We start from the raw sequence: 20,554 nt of genomic DNA, 5'->3' as shown, positions 1-20,554 counted from the left end.
CACCTATAGGACTAGTGTCTGTTGGCTAGCGAGTGAGGAAATCAGAATTTTTTAAAACTCAGCCATGATGAGCCAAGATGTTCAAAAGTGTTCAATGACACTTGAAAAGAACGTACGCCATGAACGTGATATCCACTTCGCCGTGGGACAAAACCGACCTCTGAACTAGCTGCATTGCCGACCGATTGGAGCGTCCCTAGTTTATAACAGTTTATAACAAGTGAACCTAATGGAAAGACACACCAACTCATTTTGGCTCTACCCACAATGCAGCAGCTGCCTCAGTCCATGATACGTGATACATGATAAGGACTGGAAGTTCCTGCAAGGAGGTGGCAGGCAAATTGGACTGTTTTTCTGTGCACACTCAAAAAGATTTGTGATTAATTATTCAGCCGGTCCTTTGCTGTCCCTGCAGTGAACGCAACATCTGTCATTTATTTAAAGACTCTTGCAGGGAATCATCTCACAAACAGATTAGAGTTTCATGCATCTATTGTATATGTGAATGCCAAGAAGAACACAGAAGACACATTAAAATGTTCATTCCAGGTAAACAAATCCATCACTAAGTTAATTTAAAAGATAGGACAGTTGACTTTCACTTTATTCTGCTATTCTACATTTTTCACTAGTTTGTCTTTCATAATTAACAGCTGTAGCAAACATTATTTTACACCGCAGGCTATTATTAGCAATGCCTGGCAGCTGGACATCACTGCAAGTTTTGTTGTTTTTTTTCAAAGCTTCTGCAAGCTTGCTACACATAGCACCTGCAAGGATTAGCATGGATGTTGCCATAGAAGCCATTTTTTGTTTGCTTCTTTCAACTTACCTAATCAAGAAACACTGACTGATGGGTTTAGAAGCATTCAGCCGGCTGGGAAACTCAAAATCCAAATCATTAAAAGTCAAGTTTGAGGTTCCACAGGGCTCAATTTTGGGCCCACTGGTGTTATTATTATTTTTCCAAGAGAGAGGCATGAGTTGACGTGCCCTTTACCACACAGTTTCTGTCAGCTTGTGAAGGTGACGTACAGCAGCGGTGTGGACTTGAGTCATGTGAGTTGGATTCGAGTCAGAGTGGAGTCACATTTTTGTTGACTTCAGACTTGACAATGTCGTCAAAGACTTACAATTTGACTTGGACTTAGACATCACTGACTTGGGACTTGACTCTGACTCTGTTGACTTGAAAATACTTGAGATTTTTCAGTAAAATGTGTCCCCCATTCAAGGTATTCAACTGACATGACTGTTAAAATGTCATTTCCAGCAAGAAAATACATTTTACTGTAACATTACTGCCGACACAGAGTGACCAGTGTAAACTACTACAGTTCATCAACATCTTTGAATGCGTCTTTATATGCCTTATATTTGTATTTTACTTCACTTAGTTATTTTTAAGCTTGGAAATGAGGAAAAACATACTAAACTTTTGCTTAAATATGCCTATGTTGTGACTAACAATAGGCCATATTCAACCACGAAACAGCGTGATTTATTCACATATTTCTGAAAAACCGCGAGAGTGAAACCTCAAAATTGAAAATGGCATTTCATTTGGTGAACCCTAAACTGCTAATGACTCGAAAATTTCAAGCATACGTCTTTGGACTTGACTTGAACGGTCCTGTTTTGCCTTGGACTTGCATGTTTTTACTTGAGCCTTGACTCGAGACCTGGAATTAAAGACTTGAGACTTGCAAAACACTGACTTTTTCCAGCCTTTGATGAACAGTACTGTGCTGTAAAAGTCTTCAGCCACCGCTACTATTGTTTCCTTCAAAGGTTTTAAGACACATTCTCATTCAACACTATAGGCAAGTGTGTCTGAACTTTTGACCGGTAGACAGATGGGTTGTGCCATTGATGCTTTTGAGATGTAAAGTCCTTAAAACAAATTCCTGAACATTTATCCAGATCCTCAATAAAATGTAATGGGTTGTTCCTTTGTCAAATTTCCTAATTAAATGACTACAAAGCAAACAAATATTTCCCAACTACATTTATTTAAAAAAAACAATAGAACAAAAACACAAAAACAACAACCAGTGTCCCCCCATGGGATGAGACAGCGACATGTTGAAAAGCATACAAACCAGCAAACTGTCATCTAGCAGCATCCAAATGTTGGAATCTCCAAAAACATCATTTATATATTTAAATATATAGTTTTTTTAAGCCCTGCCAAGCTACACACTTTACAACATACACAGAGCTTTATCTCTCCTTAGTGCAGAAAAAAAGAAAATACCCTTAATAAAATAAACAACTTTAGGTTAAATAAGCTTAAATAACAGTGTTAAATACAAGACACTTCTGTGGCCGATATGTACACAAATAAACACATTTGGCATTGTAATTGTGGTTCACTGGCGCTTCTGCTCTAATGCTCTCGAAAAACCACTGCATAAGAACACATTTTGCTGTTATAAACTACACAAACACACACATACACACAGGCATACTCGCACACAGACACACAATTTTCTATCAGTGAGCCACAGACAAGGCATGTGTTTAAAAAAAGCCGAGAGAGACAATCCAATTTACACCCAAGAGTTTTAGGCACAATCTCCTGTTTCAGAACCGCGTCGTCTCTCCGTGTTTGTGCTAACCTCTTCATCATTTTTTCTCCCTAACAAAGTTTTGTTAACTACAACTTTTTATTATTGCTAGGACAGCGTGACAGTGAATGGAGACTACCGACAATCATGTGTAGAGAAAAGCACCTTCGAACGTCACAACTGCTGCGTATGTGATGCTTCATCACAACACTGAAGGAAAGCAAAAGTGGGGTGAAATGACAGAACAGTTACTTTGGGAATCAAAAAGTCTCAAGTTGAGCTACATTCATTAATCCACTGGTTGTACTTCTCATGGTGACTGGAATTCTCCTTCATTCAGAGAGTGTGTAACACAACATTCCTGCTTCCCAAACACAGACAGTGTGTGGAGTACGGTGGAGTACAGCTGCAAGTACAGTAGATGGACGTGACAGACAGTACTGTATGTAAAGTAGGATCCAAGTTGACTACAGTCAAGGAGCTTTACATTCAACTACTGCAAGATGATCCTCTGGAAGAATTCCTCTCCCGTGCTGGAGATGAGGGAATTTCCCAGAAGGTATCTCAGTTGACGTGATGGAGAAACTGTTAGTGTACATACGGCCCTGCGCTGTCTCTCCACACAGGAATGCTTTCTTTCGTCCTCCCAAGGCAATTCCCAATCTTCAGTGTGAGGCTCAGGGCTTTTTGTCAATACTGTGAAAGAACCACTCTGTGAACTTCCTGAGCTGAGCCGCCGCCGTCTGACTCTCCTCCTGCAGCCGCATGTTGTCCTGCCTCAGGTGCTGCACCTCCTCCTGTAGCATGGCCTTGTCCTCCTTCTCCTAAACACACACAAAACAAGAGGGCTTAGAAGGTGCAGTGTCAAACATTATTTTATACGTTAGGTTTTTGCATAAAACTTAAGACCGTTGAGATGCTTCTAAACATGCCATGGATTTTCAAAATCAAAGCTCCGCAATAGGTGAATCATGGTGCGAATCTGGAAGCCTTTTCGAAAAACACCGACCTATTATAAGATTACAGTAATCCCTTGTTTATCGTAGTTAACTGTTTCCAGACCTGACCGTGATAAGTGAATTTCCGCCGAGGGGGACTCCTTAGTTATAAATCAAATATTTTTGTAGCATAGAAAACCTGTTTATGACCATCTAAATACCTTTTTTAACAGTATGAGAGCCCTCTAGGCATTAAATAACACCTCTACAGTCACTGTTACACTCGTATTGCCCAATATAGAAGACATGATAATAGAAAATAAGACGTAACATAGACTCACACGTGTTAGCATTGGGAGAGTGACCAGTGAAAAATACTGCATAACACAAATTAAGTCAGTTTTATGCACAAAAATGCTTAATTTAGGCTACAAATGTGCAAGTTTTGCTTAAACATTCATTTCTTTTTTTTTCTAATAGGCCGTAGTCATCCACGAAACAGCATCATAATTAATATATTTTGAAGAAACGCAATATTCAACGACAATAATTCCTTGTCCATTGGGAAAATGTACTAATCATGTACTAGCAATATGTACTATGCATTAATTCATTAATTGTTAATACTACATACTGTATATTATAAAAAACTAATATATAATTATAAAGGGATCATATCTGACTGTTCTGAACTCCTGTTTAGAGGCCAAATGTGTGTTGAGCAGTGTGGTATTGCTGCCCAGACCTGTGTGTGGTTGGAGGTCATTGGTCCTCAATAGGCAAATGTATTTGTATTTAGCGCAGCTAGTGGGTCGTGGGGTCTTTGCCTGGGCAAAAAACTTAAAACTCCAAATGTATTTATGTATTTATTTTAAAAACGCCTCTTCTGTGTGTTATTGTAATTTTTAAATGCTGATTTAAAAAAAAAAAGCCACACGGCGGCCTAGTGGTGAGCATGTTGGCCACACAATCAGTTGATCGGGAAGATCTGGATTCGAATCTCCTTTTGGGCAGTTCTGCGTGGAGTTTGCATGTTCTCCCCGTGCGTCTTTTGTCTATATGTGCCCTGCGATTATACCCCGCCTCTCGCCCAAAGTCAGCTGGGCTAGGCTCCAACATAACCCCGCAAACCTAGCGAGGAAAAGCGGCAAAGAAAATGGATGGATGGATCCTACTCCAGCTGTCTTTGGATGAGAGGTGGGGGTAACCTCCGGATTGTGGATCAGTCAATCACAGGACGCACAAACACAATCATTCACACTCACCTTCACACCTATGGACAACTTAGCGTCTCCTATTAACGTATTAACCTTTTTAGGATGTGGAGGAAGCCGGAGTTAAGTTGCTAAAAAGAAAACATAACCCTGCACAGTGGAGGTAACAAGGCAAACCTCAATACGTTCTACAAAAATTTAGGTGGATGAAAGCAGCACAATTACAGACACATCCGGTTTTAATCATTGAGCTACTAATGGGTGGCATTAACATAGCAAAGAAGCCCTTTTTAGTTTGATAAAAGTGCACTTCCTCCTCTTTTTTAAGTGCATGATTAGAGGTGGGAAAACATGAAGGTCTGATACAGAGAAGAAAGGGAAGCAGGATATTGAATGAAGGGGGCAAGTTGGTATTGTGCAGACCTCACAGGGCACAAATGACTCAGAGTCTATTTTGAGCTGGACAGGAGAGCAAAGAGAACAAATTAAAATATTTGATGCTACCTTGCGGAGGTCATGCTGCAGCTGCCTGAGGATCACCTCCAGCTGGTTGACTTTGCCAGTTAGTGTTGACGGGGAACTGCAGAACGAGAGAGAGTGTTATTCAAGAACATGCCGTGCATGAAGTGTGTGTGCTCGTGTGTCTACGTACTCTGCCGCCAGTGCCGCTCCTTCCGCCTCCACCACTCGCCTGGTCAGCTCTCTTGAAATCTCCAGAGCTTCTGCACGCTGCATGTCCGTCATAGTGCAGAAAGATGCCACGCGCTGGTCTATAGACACAACAATGATCTGACGTCAGAAACCCAGCTAAAAACGCAGGTTTTTTTGGCAGGATGATGTGATTTGTTCAAGCCTGGCGTGACTGAATGTTTGCGTTAAAAGCGACTTGGATACTCGCGCCCTTCCATAGAGCGATCAGGATGCTGACAGTATGGAACAAGGTGGTAAACAGAGCATCAAGTCCATCCCCCTCTCAGAGTTTCCTGTAGCAGCTGTTTGGTTCTTAATGGGCTGATTCTCACAGCGCCAAGAGGCATCAGACATGCTTGTTTTACCGTATCAAGCCCTTAAGCTTCCACAAATCCCACTAGAAAACCCAAACTTAGCATGTTATGCTTGGGACTGCTCAGTTTTGAGGCATAATGCTCTTTTCTTCAGTAAGCACCCTCTGCGTGTCATGCTCCGCTGGTGTGAGAGCAAAGATAGGAGGATCTGCATATTCATAGAAGAGATTAAGAAAACCCTTCATTTAATGTAGCCCCCACATTACAACTAATCCAGTCGGAGACAAAAGCTAATTGAGTCTGGAGGTGGTTGCTCAGGCGAGCCAGGAAAAGGACACCAAGCTGTCATTTAAATATGAATGAATATTTTCTTCATATACACGAGTGTGTTTGAAAGATTAAAAGGCACGGAAAAGTAGTTAGTGTGTTTAGGAGGATGCAGCTTAAATGCATTGCATGTACAGTCCCGCCAAAAATGTTACGTATTCTTGGCCTAAATGAAGCATTTTCAAGCATAAAAATGGCTACATGAACAAAAATACACAAATAAAAAGGCATTCAGTAGACGCATTTAAAGATAATAATAATATGTAGTATTCTACACTGGTCACTAGGTGTCAGTAATGTTACACTGATGTGACAATAGCTGTCCAGAAAACTATCCCAATGCTAACGTGTGAGTCCATGTTATTTCTTATTTATGTTTAGTCTAATACAGTCGTCCCTCTCTACATCTCAAAAACTAATTAATTAATAAATGATCACAGTTTAGTCGTTGACTTTGGCCTATTTGTCAAAAACTCTTTAAAAATATGTAATATTCTGGTCACTAGGCATCAGTAATGTTACATTGATGAGACATGACATTACATTCAATTACCTTCACACTGCATGGTGTCAGCCATGGCATGTCTGACATGATGTAGTGGAAAAAACTTATCCTCCCGTTCCGTGTGGAAGTGGTAATTTTTTGGTTTCTTACTTTGTCCTTCTTCCTCACTCCATTTGAAACACTTTGTTATGTTTAGAATAAACAAATTGAAGGCTAGCCAGTTAGCTTTGTAGCACACTATGTTTAAAGTGGCGGCCATCTGTTGTGTCCCTGCAGTGATCCTGTAGCCTGAGCATTACAGTTGTGCAATGTGGTGTAAACAAAGAATAATCCTACTTTGTGGAAATTCACTTATCACAATCGGGTGTGCCTAACCACGATAAACGCTTTCTGAAAATGTATATGTACAAGCTTACTGAAACTATCCTGCAACTCACATAAACAAAATAAGACCCATCTTAATCCTATCTGCATTAACTTTGGAGTCCACCGTTGTGTGTGTGTGTGTGTGTGTGTGTCTCAGGTTCCAAGTGACCAACAGTCACAAATGCTTTGCTCCAAGCAGAGCTGGTTAAACAAACCTGGCACCACAACAGCCTGAAGCCACACTGCGCTCCAGCAACGAGCCACTACAGCATCGTTCACGGACAGTCATGGCTGCCTGTCACACTCTGCATCATCATCACTGTTTTTATTCCTCTTTACATTTATGCTGAGTGCAAAGTAGCAGAAAATGTGGCAGAGAGGAATCCGTACAGAGTGCTCATTAATTATGACAAATGAGTGGTCACATGCTACAATGCCTGCTCATTGGACCCAGGGGTCAGAGGGAGTTCAGGCATGCTAGCAGTTTTCCGTGACAAATGGGAAATACTGTGCAAGCCGCCTCGTAAAGGTACTTTAACTTGAAGGAAATGGGGGGAAAAAAGCACCATGGTGACCATGAAGTGATGATGAGATGTGTCATCGCTACTTAAATGCCATTAAAGAGCTCTCGGATTTGACAGAAACCAGTCACTCGTGTCCACTTGACAAGACACCATAGAGTTCAATATAAATTGTTAAAGGATCAGATAAAAAACACCTACCTACTCCTCCTACTACAAATACTACTTTTGTTAAGGAGGTAATGTTTTGGTCATGTCTGTTTCTATGTTTGTGTTTGTTATATTACACCAAAAATCACTCCGCTTCATTTGTTTAGTTGTTGCAACACTTGAAGTGGACGCTTGAAGTGGAACAATATAGAGTGGGGATTAACACTCAAGGCACCACCGTACTCTGGACCGGCTCACTCCTCCCCCTCCAAATCCTCCTGCTTGTAGGACGTTGATGTTCTCCTCCAATTTTGGATCAGCATTTTCAATAAAGCTGTAATTATTAGATTATATTCAACTCTACAACCCTCACCGTCTCGCTTCAATTACCTCCCGACCAAGGAGGCTACTAGCTAAGTGCAGGGAAGCACAATCCAGGTTTAAACTCTAAATATGCCTCACACACTTATTAAATGCATTTTAAATCATAAAAAGGTACAGGGACTCACCATGAAAGTATGACAATGAAAGACGATCGATAGAACAGATGGAATTGGAGTCACAGTCAGCCTTAAGCCTGGCTGTCAGGCTAGTGCTACAACCGTGCTTCTGTCTACTGTAGCACCGCCCCCATCCCCCTTGAAAGCAGTGGTACGCGGCTTCGCAGGCTCGTCCCGTGTTATCTGAATAATCCACACAAGTATTTTTGGACCAAACGGGGATACACTGTAGTTTGTATACATGTTTTTTTTGTTGTTGTTTTTTTTTTTACTTACAGCAGAACTGTTTTTAAAATGGTTTAATTCCTGAGAACAGCTACACTTCGGCGCCATATCTGTTATTAATACGTGGTGCTCTAATTTTTTATTTTTTTTTACAATACCAAGTGCTTGTTTATGTCAGCTAGCTCTTCTACACTTGAAGCGCTGCACAAAAAAGGGAGCAAATTTGGCAAAACACGCACCTCGGCTGTGTTGTTTGTGCTATGATATCTAACAAATACACCACATAGTGGCCCTCGACTTGATTGATTTGAAATTTCTCACACAGCTGTGAGCACTCTCATAAGAACACACTGTAACTTTAACGTGTTTGTTGTTTAAATCACGGAATTTGGTACCTACTTTTAGGGGACTGACAAGCATGTGTGTAAAATTTGAGCAGGATTGATTGGAAAAACATGGACACCATCAACCATATCTTTTCAGGGGCCTGGACGGGTCTTACCAACTCATTGTACATAAGTCATTGACCATTTGTCTAATGATTATAAAACTTAAGAGGATATCTGTATTACATGTATGCTAGCATGTCTTCCAAAGCATTTTGAGCACAACTCGTAGGGGGTCACAAATAATACATGTTATGTGAAAAAATGATGACACTCCAGGGTCTATAAATACTGTTTGGTCTTGGCGGAGGTACCGGTATGTGCTTTAAAAATCTTTATCTTTGCCAACACATTTTACTACATAACCTAAAGGAGGAGTGCAAGAACCTATTCAATTTTGGTGAGGATGTGACTAAATGGGCTGCGACATGAGCAATGGAGTTATAGTCTCCTTGCATTGGGGCCAAGTGAGGCAGCAGTGTGGCCTTGCACATCATGATCCACAGGTTAGGTGGACATGTTAGGACGGCTCAGCCCAGTCTAAGCTGTAAATGTCATTCTAATCACTAATTTTAATGACTTCCAATAGACATTGGAACCAAAGTTGAGAGCAATGCACCAGACATGTGTGACATGTTTGCATGAAGAATGGACGAGCCAGAAACAAAAATATACTGACTTACTGCCAATAAAACAGTTTAGCGGAAATCAAGGATCTAAGATTATTGTAGAATTAAAGACAGAATCAGGTATCCACTAGAAAAAGCCACAATCCACCTGAAGGCTGAAGTGCTGAGTGGTTGAATCCTGCTGGGAGTACAGTGTCAAAATCGGTTCCGTTTCCAAGTTACATGACTCAGTGGGAATCACAATAGGGATGAAAACAGAGGTGTAAAAAGCAAATGATTCCCAAAGGTGAGGCCCAGGAAGAAACACAAACATGGCCATCTGAAATCTACACATGCAAGAGAGGAAGTTCTTGCAGACCGCAGACAGACAAACACACAAGCTAAGCAGCAAGGGCTAAGAAGGGCTGGAGGGGGGGTCGCACTAGCATCTTGAAGAAGGCAGATTACCTTCAAAGGCTTTTGCTGCGTCAACCAGGTGAGACCAGTCCAGGCCTGTGGCAGTGTCTGGGAGGGGCATGAGGCCCGGGTCGCTGAACTTGGACCTGTCTGCCAAGGAGCCGTCAGAGAACCAAAACTCACCTGCAGAGACAGGCGGGCACTCAGATCAGTGTCTGGGCCTGGCGCTGAGTTTAGGGCTCAATCTTGGGAGTTGCCCGTTAATTTGCATCGGGGCAGATGTGTAGGGTAAGGGGTAAGGAAAGGGGGTGGGCGTTCGGGAGGAGTGGGAGTAGTAATCTCACGTCATAAGGAATGATGTGTATGGGCCATCAAGAATGCCTTCAATATATGCTTAGTTAAACAGCCCGTTAAAGTCTGGCATTTAAGTCAATATTGGCTCTAAATGCCTCAATTTGTAAACTAACTTGAAAGAGACTGTGTGGCGTCACATTAAACCTTCTCTCATAAAACTTGCTATTGCAAAAGGCTGACTGAGAGGCAATAAATTACTTGTCAAAGTGAATGTCTTCATGTTTCAATCGATATCACCCTTCTCTGCGTCTGTCTTCACCCTTTCCTCGGCCCTCAAAACATCCAATGCAATCACCAAGCTCCCATTCGGCAGAGAGGCATTTCGAGAAGCGTGAGATGAGAAGCACAGAGAGACCGTGAGCAAGCTGGAGCTGATGCTGACGCTTCTGTTCAATTTAGCCAACAGCTTGAGTGATTCACTGTTTACCAAATTGGGCTGTTTTAGAATGGAATAGCTCGAGCCAGTGTTCTCAACTGCCCTTCAAAACAATCAGGAATCCATCAGGATGACAGCTAGACGAGGCTAAGGAGCCAAGGCCCCCCCCCCCCGACCAAAAAAAAGCTGTTTTCTGTCTAACAGCGGCAGCTGGAGACGGCTGAGGAATAATATGGAAATGAGACACGGGGGACAGAGAGGAGAAGCAGACAGTGACTGATGAGTGAATGAAGCATCGTGTTTGACACACACTGTCACGCTGGGATGGAAATACAGGCATGTTCATGTCAGAGAGCTTAAAGACCTGCGGTGGTGCAAGCAGGACACATCACACCTCTTATACATATTCAGAGGACGCCGTGGCACCGCTAGCCAGCAGTGACAGCTGTCTGGTCAATGCAGACGGCACGGCTAGCCTCTTGTAGCATCACACCGCCTCACACACACTTCTAATTAGCTGTCTTTGCTGAGGGGTTTTGCTCAAGTGTTTTGCCGTCGGAGTCAGTGAAATTGTTTCGACACAAGTAGCTCTCCAAACAAGTATCTATATGCCGGCTTTCATCTGGAGCCAAGTCCATATTAACTTGCCTTTTTCTAAGAGGCACTTCAATACTTCAACAGTTTGTTCACATTGAACCATTTTGTAAATATTGACTCATTTTTAATTAGTTTCTTGTGCATCAAGTTTGTACTTACTCCTCAGGTTTGATGGCGCCTGGTTGTGGACCATGCGAGGGGGGAGCGTGCTGTGGTACGGTGGCGTGGTGCTGAACAGGATGTCGTTAGGCATGGCTTGGTCCAGCATGGAGCTGTGAGAGCTGGCATAGGATGAGCCCTTGCGGTTGCTACACACACTCTCGTCTGATAGCGTCCGGTATAGGGAGCGACGCGGTGACAGACTTCCAGTCATGGACAGCTGTGTGCATCGGACAGAAAGAGACTTATCAGAAGGGAACAACATGAAGAACAGAAATGCCCAACAGTCAGGCAGTCTTGTACAGGTGGTTCTTGTTTTACTGCGTTATGGGTTTCGGCGTTTCATGGTTACATATGTGCTCCCATAAACAAAGTAATTTTGGTCCGTAAACATGAGACTTGCTTGAGAACTAGTTACAGCAAAAGAATACTATTCTCAACAATTGCGATCATCATTGAGGAAAGGAACGTCTACCCGCATGTTGTACGGATGACGAGGTGGTTGAGCAACAATCTCTTTATTGCAAAAACAAAACAGGGTATTGTCGGCCGTACCATGCCAAAAGAAATTCAGCAAACTCAACTGTCCTTTCTGTACAAACCTATCCTCCTCCCGCGCATGCAAGCACGCACAGGCAGGACTCTCACACACACACACACACAGTCAGGACCTGGAATGAAAATCCCAAAGCTCTTTAACGCTACACGTAACTGCCAGGTTGCTACAGAATCTTTGAGCAATTTAACGGATCTACACCAGTAATAACTACGCAGCATAGTGGTCCTATTATTGAAATGGACCATTACCTCCACTAGTGTTTTCCTTTTGTGTGTGTGTGTGAGTGTGAGACGCCACTACACTACATGGTACCAGCAATGGCAAAGAAGACAAATATAATGATAGCCACCGGCCCCGAAATTGAACTCTGTGCAGCGGCAATGTTGGAAATCTGTACACTTCTCTGTCGTTTTGTCTAAATCCAAACTACAGGGTGTCACTAAAGTTTGTACATAAAGGAAATGTGGAGTGCATGGAGTTCACATGAATCTTGCAAAGCGCATCAACCTCTGCATCAGAAATGTTGGAAACCATAGTGAAGATGTCCTATATTAATATTCTAATTCAAGTGTACCCACCCTGTAACGTACAGCACAATAGAATGCGTCTACAACAGGGGTTGTCAAAGTGGGGTGGTACAGTAAGATTTTGTGGAGCACACTCTGTGGAGTTCCGTGCTCACCCTAGACTGTTTTGTCTCTCTCTATAGAAACTAAAAATGAATAAATTTTGTCTTTCACATAACTGAAGTTAGCTTAGCATGTTTGAAAAATATGTTTTTTCTTTATTTTTGTCAGGCTGTTGCACTCCCCTGAAGTCACATGGCACCTCCCAAAGCACTATTCATCTAGTCTAGTAGAAATCTAACACACACACCTGTTTGGTTCTTTCAGGTTTTGTGTATAGGCATACACATTGCAAGCTTCCTGTGAATGTGTGTATGCTCTCCAGAATAGACTCAGAGGTGTCATAGATTACACAAAGTAATGAACAGCCACGTACAGAGAGAGATGGAGAAGCTGTTTTTTTCCTGAGGGGATGCTCGTATGTGAAGAAGTATTCCACAATGGACACACAACAGTTTTGTGGCCTTGGCCAGAATTTTGACAGGGATCTCCTCTTGAAACACACAAAAACCACATAGAGCAACCAAATCCATCATTGCTCCGTTTAGCTTACATAAATATTGCTGGAGAGGCATCAAAAGTAGCCACAAATGATATGCAGGGCCGTCAGCCAGATGGGTAAATGTCTACCTTCGGCTTCCCAACTGTAACCAACATTGACTGGCATCCACGCAAGCCAACACCCAGCCATCTCTATTTCAAAGACGCGGCTCCCACAAATCCCACAGTGAGAATTTAACAAACATCTAGTACATCTTTAAAGTGGAACATATACTGGGAGCGTACACATTTTGCCATCTTAGAAGCTCTCAGAGGCTTTAACTTAATAAGGTTGTCTGTGATTGCAACTTTTCCTGTTCAAATCTGCAAGATTAGACCCTGCAAACTTCTCACTCATCAAAACAACTTTAACCAGGATTCAGAACTTTTCCTCATGTGAAGCAAAAATAGCGCCGATTAGAGAGCATATAAATGTAGTCATGGCGACATTTGCAATAGAGCTTAATGATTTATAGAAACCATCTTATTATGGCATCTACAGCTTCAATCACGGCTCTCTGAAGTTATCTTGGCAGTGCTTCATTGAACCTGCAGTATTATACAGAAAATATATTTAACATAACACTTTAAGCCATTTCTCTGTGCCAGTGGTCATGCCTGATTCAGACTATAATGAATTCTTTAGCGCAAGCTCTTATCTGTAGCACTAACACACCCACCTAGGTTTTTTTCTCCTGAATTTTCCTCAATGAACAAAGCCAACAAGCGGCATATGCAACGCTTTGAGGTGCCACTTGGGAGGATGTGTTAGGCAACCACCTATACAGTTGCCTTTTTCCTATAAGAGGAACCTTGTGGTGAAGAATAAGCTGAAAAGGGCCTTTTCCTTTACGTCAGCCGCACAATAGTGAGCCTGTCTGTGGAAGGGACGTCCCCGCGGACAACATGGCTGCCAAAGAAAATCTTTCAGCACCTGCTCACCCACACAAAGAATAGCATCGGGTGACTGCCGGAAGTGACACATGCGTTAACCTTTACTGTATACTCTGCTTGATTACAAAGAGGCCCAATCACGTCACATTGTATTAAATTAGAAATGATTAAATGATTTTTCCAACAATGCCATTAATGTAATTTGATTCCTTTATGTGCAAGCTGATGACTGAAAACATTCACACCCAACAAAAAGAGCAGCTTGTTTTCATTAAGATTAGATGTATGTGTAGTTTGGGCGTCCATGGGCATGCATCTTGCTCCCAGATTGCTTTTCCATGTGTGCACGTTATCGGACTGAAGGATGTGTGCACACAAAGGCTTAGCATCCAACCAGGAAGGCTACTTTGTGAGCTCTCCTTACGAAAAAAAAAAGAGAAAATGAAGGGAAATGACAGACAGTAGCCCATGCACATCTGTGTTCATTTTACACAGGAAGGGATCTGTGTTTTAAAGCGTAAGGCCAGCGCACAGAAAAATGACAAACTAATCAGTGGACTGAAATGCTGTGTGCGAGGGACAAGACCCTCCTTTGCCAGAGGACACGGCTGTGTATGTTTCTTCTCTCAAGAGGGGAAGTGAATTTTGTACAAGAATTGAGCACTATCCAAAAATAACCCATTTGTCATCTCTAGGGTCCCTTCCAGGAAGATAATGGATAGAGGACAGCAGGAGGGGGAAAGATGATGCAATTAATAGAGCCTGTAGAACCCAGCAACCGCAAACATCATTCCACTCTCCGCCTTTAACCCATGACATCCCAATAGAGCAAAGGCAGGCTCTGTTATAAATTGAATTTAACAGTCAATAGTGAAAGAAAGGCTCTTGTGTTGGAAGGGAGGAGCTGTGGCAGATGTCTGCCCTTCTTTTTCTGTCTTTGTGGTGAGAGGTTATCTGCTACGCCATACGTTACTTGTCAGCATGATAAAATAGCCAAAGGGGTATTTGTTCGTATATTCTCTCATGTTAAAGTTTCACATGTTTAATTTATACACATGCCAGGCGAGATATAGTAAGCTAGGTAGCCGGTGGCCTCACCTTGTGACTCCTGGCTTCTCCTGGTGGACTGTCAGGCAGCATCATTTTCAGGTATTGCTCCTTTGAAAGTCTCTGCAGTGATTTTCCATCTCGATCGGCAGCCTGGAGGCGGCAGGCGGCCTCCTGTGCATACAGTTGCCTAAAGACAATGCACAGGGAACACAACAGCAGAGCTCATCAGCAGGGTCATGCAAGCCACATCCTGCAGGAGAGGCCTTGGGCCATGGTAGCCTGGGTTCAGGGGAGTTAAGTATGTCAGTGTCACACAATACATGTTATGTGGATCAGATTTTGCATGCCAACATCAGGCGTCAAGAGCATGTGAAGGAGCAGAACTGGAGAGTGAAGACCACAGCCGAGCACCGTGAGAGGATAGAGGGACGGAGGGGAAAAAGAGGTAATTGTGGAGAAACATCCAGAAACAAGTACATAAGGATTGGACTCTAGAGGAGTGTTCACACAACACTAGAAGACTAGATGAAGACATGAGAGCTGTTGGACCCAGAAAAGATGGCATGTTTTGGTTTGTGGGCGGTTATAAGGGAGCTACTTGCAAAAGGACATTCATAACTCTTCTTTTAAAAGGAGTGCTCGGATGTGACCGACCTGGCTGGTGAAGTCATGTGGCAGAGAGCTCAGCTTTAAGTGAGCAGCCAGTCAGGATGACACATGTTGGCAGTGCTCTAGGCACTGCTGTTGGCATAGTATCAGTTGGCTGTAGCCTGGCTGCAATGGTAAATCTAGAGACACTTATGTGAAGAGCTGCACAGTGGCAGGTTATTCGCACCTTTTTACTTATGCATTAGATTTATAGCTAAAAGGTTAGACTATTCTGAGCACTAAACTACCTTTGCTCTAAAAAAGCAGGGACATTTTCTTGTTTTCAGTTTTGTCCACAGCCAACTTGAGTCCCCTGCTTCTTTATGCGGACATTGATGTGTCACTTGCAGAAATACGTGGCGAAATGCTCTTTTTTCCTATGTTTTGTGTCCAAATGCAACTGCGCTTTATTGGCCATACTGTAACTGAATATGCAAAGAAGTGCATCATTGCTCCAAATGCATCCTCATGAGGCTGCTACATAATAATAATAATAATAATAATAATAATAATAATAATAATAATAATAATAATAATAACAACAATAATAATAATAAAGTACATGTTCATGCCAAGCCACAAAGAAGTTGACGTATTTGTGGATCAATTGAGGAAATAATTCATGCAAAGTTACGATGGTGTTTTGTCACACAGTGAAAAAACGGACAGATGCTCACTTTGTTTGCAGGATATAAGCTTGACTAAATGATTATTATTCTACAGCTAGAACCTCACAGTGTATCGGCTAGGGGGCTGACACGAGGATGTTTGGGTGAGTAGTGCACAGTAACATTATTCTGCAGCAGAAATGTCATAGTCACTGGTGCACAGCTCGTTAACCTCCATTCATAGAAAGAAACCCGTCTTGAGGGAGTGATGTGGTGGTCTGGGAAAAAAGTGGAGGTAAGTGTGTGTGAGGGGGAGGGTCACAATGGTTCAGCGCTGGGGGCCAAAGGGTTGATTTCCATTGATTGTATACCTTGCACGCTCAGACAGCATTTTGAGAAGGAGTGCTAACAAGCTCTCCGCTCCTCTGGAACAAGACGGAGTTAGTGAAAGAGAAAAAAAGGTGTTAGGAACACGGCTGCACACAATGCATAGTGTTAGAGCAGATGAGGAACTCTTTTGGAAAGGGTCATGAGAAACTTAATTATGTTAGAACAATATATGTGAAAAATATTATGTGATTTATCATGAGACTGGCTTATGTAAGCTAAATAAATAATAAACAACCCAATGGGGAGGATAACTGAATTACAGAGCTTTTTCATAAGTTTGCAGAAGATGACTTCAGCACATGTGATCAATCACAGGGCCCTTAAGAACCAAATTTCACAGGCTAAATGGAATTATTTAAACACTGGAGCAAAGTTTGGCTCCATCCTCTCTTTGGAAATGAGCCTCTGCCTCTTAAACACCCTCACACATACATACACTATACATAAACTCACACACAATCAATGGCATCAATGGATCTCTGTTACTTACAGACCACCATTTTATCATCAGCCAGCCTGTGGGGGGAAACAGCCCCAACCAGGCTGCATGCATTGATCTCCCTTTGCAATATTTTGCATAACTTTGCGGATCTCTGCTTGGCATCCACTAGAGATCTGATAGAGACTCAGGCTGGTAGTCCACAGGGATGCGGCTTCTCGGGAACAATCAATAACCACAAGTGACATGTGCCAAGTGTGTTATTTTCCTAGCTTCATTGAGTGTATTTATTTTGTAGCTGTCGGCCTCAATCAGGCTGAGTTTATGCACAATGGGGTTGCCAATAGGCGAAGCGGGGACTTTTACAATGAGTCTGGCTGATACTGCGCATAATAAATTGTAACCATCTTTCTGTCTGTGTCTTGTTCACAAACACACTCACCCACACTCTGAAATGTTGGGAGGTCCCTCATTGCTGTGAGCATCAGCATCATCACTATCAGTTGTCTTCACTGGGGGGTTGCCATCTGGCTGTGTGCGTGTTTGTCCACAAGCTTCTGAGCTGGGACCCAGGCCACACTCCGGTCCTGGCCCCGGCTCTGACCCTGCACCTGAGCTGCTGGTCTGAGGGATGGTGTACACCTTGGAGGAGTCGGCAGACATACAGTATCTGGCACCACGCGCCAAGGGACTGCCAGAGTGATGTGAGCCACTGACCAGACAGCAAAAAATAAAGAAAACAAAGCAGAATGCAACTCAAAAGTTGAGCAAATGAAGGGTTTAAAAAGCAGACAAAAATAAATATGAGATGACAAAATGATTTATGAAAGCTTCTCTCAGGAGGACATCACTTCATACAAAAACTAAATGCAATTATTTCTGTTAAAAATCTGAACGGAACACGTGATATGGTAAGTCAATAAATATATACTGTAAATTCAATGTGTGATAGGTCAGTGCATTGACAAATGAAACAAAATAACAAGAATTGTATTTTCTTTGTATGTATTACTACAATATAATAACATACAAAACAAAATTAATTGGTACACCTGTTATTTTCTTATTCCTGATGGTGTTCAAGATACATTTGTCACAGGACATAAAATGATTAAATAGTGTAAAAGTGGAAGAGCTTTTAGACAATGCTTCAATTCATAAATCTGGGATGCTCTACAAAATAGCACGAGGACTGTACTTTCCTGTTAAATCAATTTGATGGTGGATATGCTATCTTTATTATCTCCAGGCTGAGAAAGATTCAGTTTGAAGTAGCAGTGAGCAGTTTTTATTGTAATGATAAAATAAAACGTCATTTTCAACCAGGCTTGGCTCGTTTGCTGGACTAAGATTAAGATTTCGGGGTTTGATCCAAATCTTGTTGTTTTCTGGTCAACTTAACACTCAAAGTTGGCATGAGTTGGTGTCACTCCATGCACCACTTACATATTCATGACCATCTGGGCCACACCCTGCTAAATGTGCTCCTGCTGCTGCACTGTTGGTTCAAATGACACTGGTGTCAAAAACAATTACATGAAAGCGATGGGAAGTGGTTAAGGTGATGCCACGGGGCTCTTTTTCAACGCTGCTCTGAGGCGACTCAAGAGTTGTGACAGTTCCAACCCAACACAGACCATTGATTTAAGATGATTCTACGGTCATAATCCTTTGTGACATAAAAAAAGACTCTTTTTTCTATTCCACGGAGACTGTGACCAGCGAGTTCTGAACCCAGTCTTTTTCTCACTCTCTTCTTTCCCAGATGGGCGCCAGACTGGTGAAGGGCACTTGGATGAGAATGTGATGAAGACCCCCCATGTTGCTCCAGCTTGACAACATGCTCCACTAAGAAGCGTCGACACAGCTGGATGAGTCAGTCTCAGGGTCATGAGTAAGAGGTGAAAAGTTCAACCATAACCAGCAAATACCCCTTTGTGCATGTCTTTGTGTTTAATAACATGGACCAATCAAAGTACTATAAAAGTGTGAATATACGTGGGCAAATCAATAACATGACAAAAAGACTAGAAATAAACCACAAGAGTCACACAATGGCCCAGTGAGAGAGACAAACATCAGAGAAGTTTTGTTTTTTTTCCTGTCTTTGTTCCTTGCCTGTGATATTGTACTTTTAGACCACTATGGAAAAATGGTCCGTCCGAAGAACAGCTATGATGCAACAATGATGCTAATGGTAACACAACATGAGGTGCCATGATGTCATTATAAAATAAATAAATAACTCATTTTGTCATACTAGGTTTTGTGCAGAATAGGTCATAGTTCTGCTCCTATTTCAAATAATTATGACTTAAAACTTGAGTTCTAAACATGTTAGAACTAAACATTTTATTTTGACAAATTTACTAAATGGTTAATTGTGTATTGTGCATGAGACATGTCCAGTGGGACACATTATGGCTGTCATATTTATAGGTATACAGTAATTATAACATCTTTTTGCAGCTGTTAAGTGTTCTTTGTTACAAAGTTCTTGTTAGACTAATGTTTTCATCGTTTCCAAAAATTAACACATCACCATGGAAACCATAGCCCACTATTTGTTCCATAAAACTAACTCTCTTGTTGCCATTCTGTCCAGTTTAGATCTGGTTACCAGGCAGCCTCATTCATTCATTCATTCATACATTTTCCACACCGCTTAATCCTCTACCAGGCAGTCTCTAGGATGTAATTAACGTTCATCGTTCATCAACGGCCAATATCGAGGCACATGATTTCCTCCCTCGTTATTTTAGCCTTGCAAAGCTTTTTATCTTATTTGATGATGCCTTCCTGATGTCATCATTTGCATTTTCAGATCAGTTTTTAAAAAATGTGACTTCCATTTTAGCAAGCAAGCGACAAATAAGACATTTCCTGGCTACGGCAAGAAGTGTAAAGCTATTGCAACGTGTGCGTTTATGTTTGCTCTTGAAATGTCCGTGACCCGCCACCCTGCCATTATGTTTAGGCTATCATTTTGTCACCTCAGTAGTTTTCATGGTCAAGAAAAGTATAGTAATGCTTAAGCCTCCCTTGCTGTGCATTGCTTTGAAATGTTTGGTTGCCATATGCACATAAAGACATGGTCCAAAAAACAGCGGAAGTCTGCGCTAAAAATAATAATCTTAACTAGGTTTAGGGCATCTGTGATACCTTGAGTGTGACGATATCTCGCTCAGGTCTCCGATGCTGCCATCTGTCACATTACTGGCCATTAAGGCGGAGGCGTAACCCTGTGGTAGGTATGGTTTTCCATGATCCTCTTCTGATGCCATGTCCTCGTGGTGCTCTGATACCCATGCATGGCCCTGCTCTCCCACCCTGCTCTGCATCAACACCCGAGTCCCGGGGACCATGCAGGGGTTGGTGTCGATGCCACTGTCTGTGGAGGCCCCTTTGATGTAAGTGAGACCCAACATCTCCGGGTCCATCAAGTCTCCTGAGCCAAAGTGCTTATCATCACTGTTGCTGGAGGCATTGCTTGACAGAGTGTTGCTACTTGAGTGGCTTGAATTCTTATCGCCCATCTAGTACAGAGAAAGAGAGAGAGGGAGAGAGGGACAGAGAGGTA

At 42.2% G+C, this 20,554-nt stretch overlaps 1 protein-coding gene across 4 annotated transcripts in view; it reads right to left on the bottom strand.

Moving 5' to 3' along the window:
* Positions 1–1,996: 1,996 nt before the first annotated feature.
* The window catches only part of LOC129194454 (signal-induced proliferation-associated 1-like protein 2), a 117,378-nt gene continuing 98,820 nt past the window's right edge, over positions 1,997–20,554 (bottom strand). Inside the window, exons 14-22 of one of the 4 annotated variants that reach the window (XM_054799731.1) lie at positions 20,137–20,510; positions 17,417–17,686; positions 16,517–16,570; positions 14,938–15,076; positions 11,221–11,440; positions 9,786–9,917; positions 5,378–5,495; positions 5,230–5,305; positions 1,997–3,397 (exon numbers count right to left, since the gene is read on the bottom strand). In XM_054799731.1, coding sequence (XP_054655706.1) covers positions 3,251–3,397; positions 5,230–5,305; positions 5,378–5,495; positions 9,786–9,917; positions 11,221–11,440; positions 14,938–15,076; positions 16,517–16,570; positions 17,417–17,686; positions 20,137–20,510 — 1,530 coding nt within the window. In that variant the 3' untranslated portion in view covers positions 1,997–3,250. The remainder of the gene's footprint in view (positions 3,398–5,229; positions 5,306–5,377; positions 5,496–9,785; positions 9,918–11,220; positions 11,441–14,937; positions 15,077–16,516; positions 16,571–17,416; positions 17,687–20,136; positions 20,511–20,554) is intronic. The other 3 variants (XM_054799734.1, XM_054799733.1, XM_054799735.1) reach the window with 3 other exon arrangements.

This window comes from Dunckerocampus dactyliophorus, chromosome 14, assembly GCF_027744805.1.
Source record: "Dunckerocampus dactyliophorus isolate RoL2022-P2 chromosome 14, RoL_Ddac_1.1, whole genome shotgun sequence".
Lineage (NCBI taxonomy): Eukaryota > Metazoa > Chordata > Actinopteri > Syngnathiformes > Syngnathidae > Dunckerocampus > Dunckerocampus dactyliophorus.
Note: the sequence above shows the minus strand (reverse complement) of the source record. Positions and strands in the feature narration are given on the sequence as shown.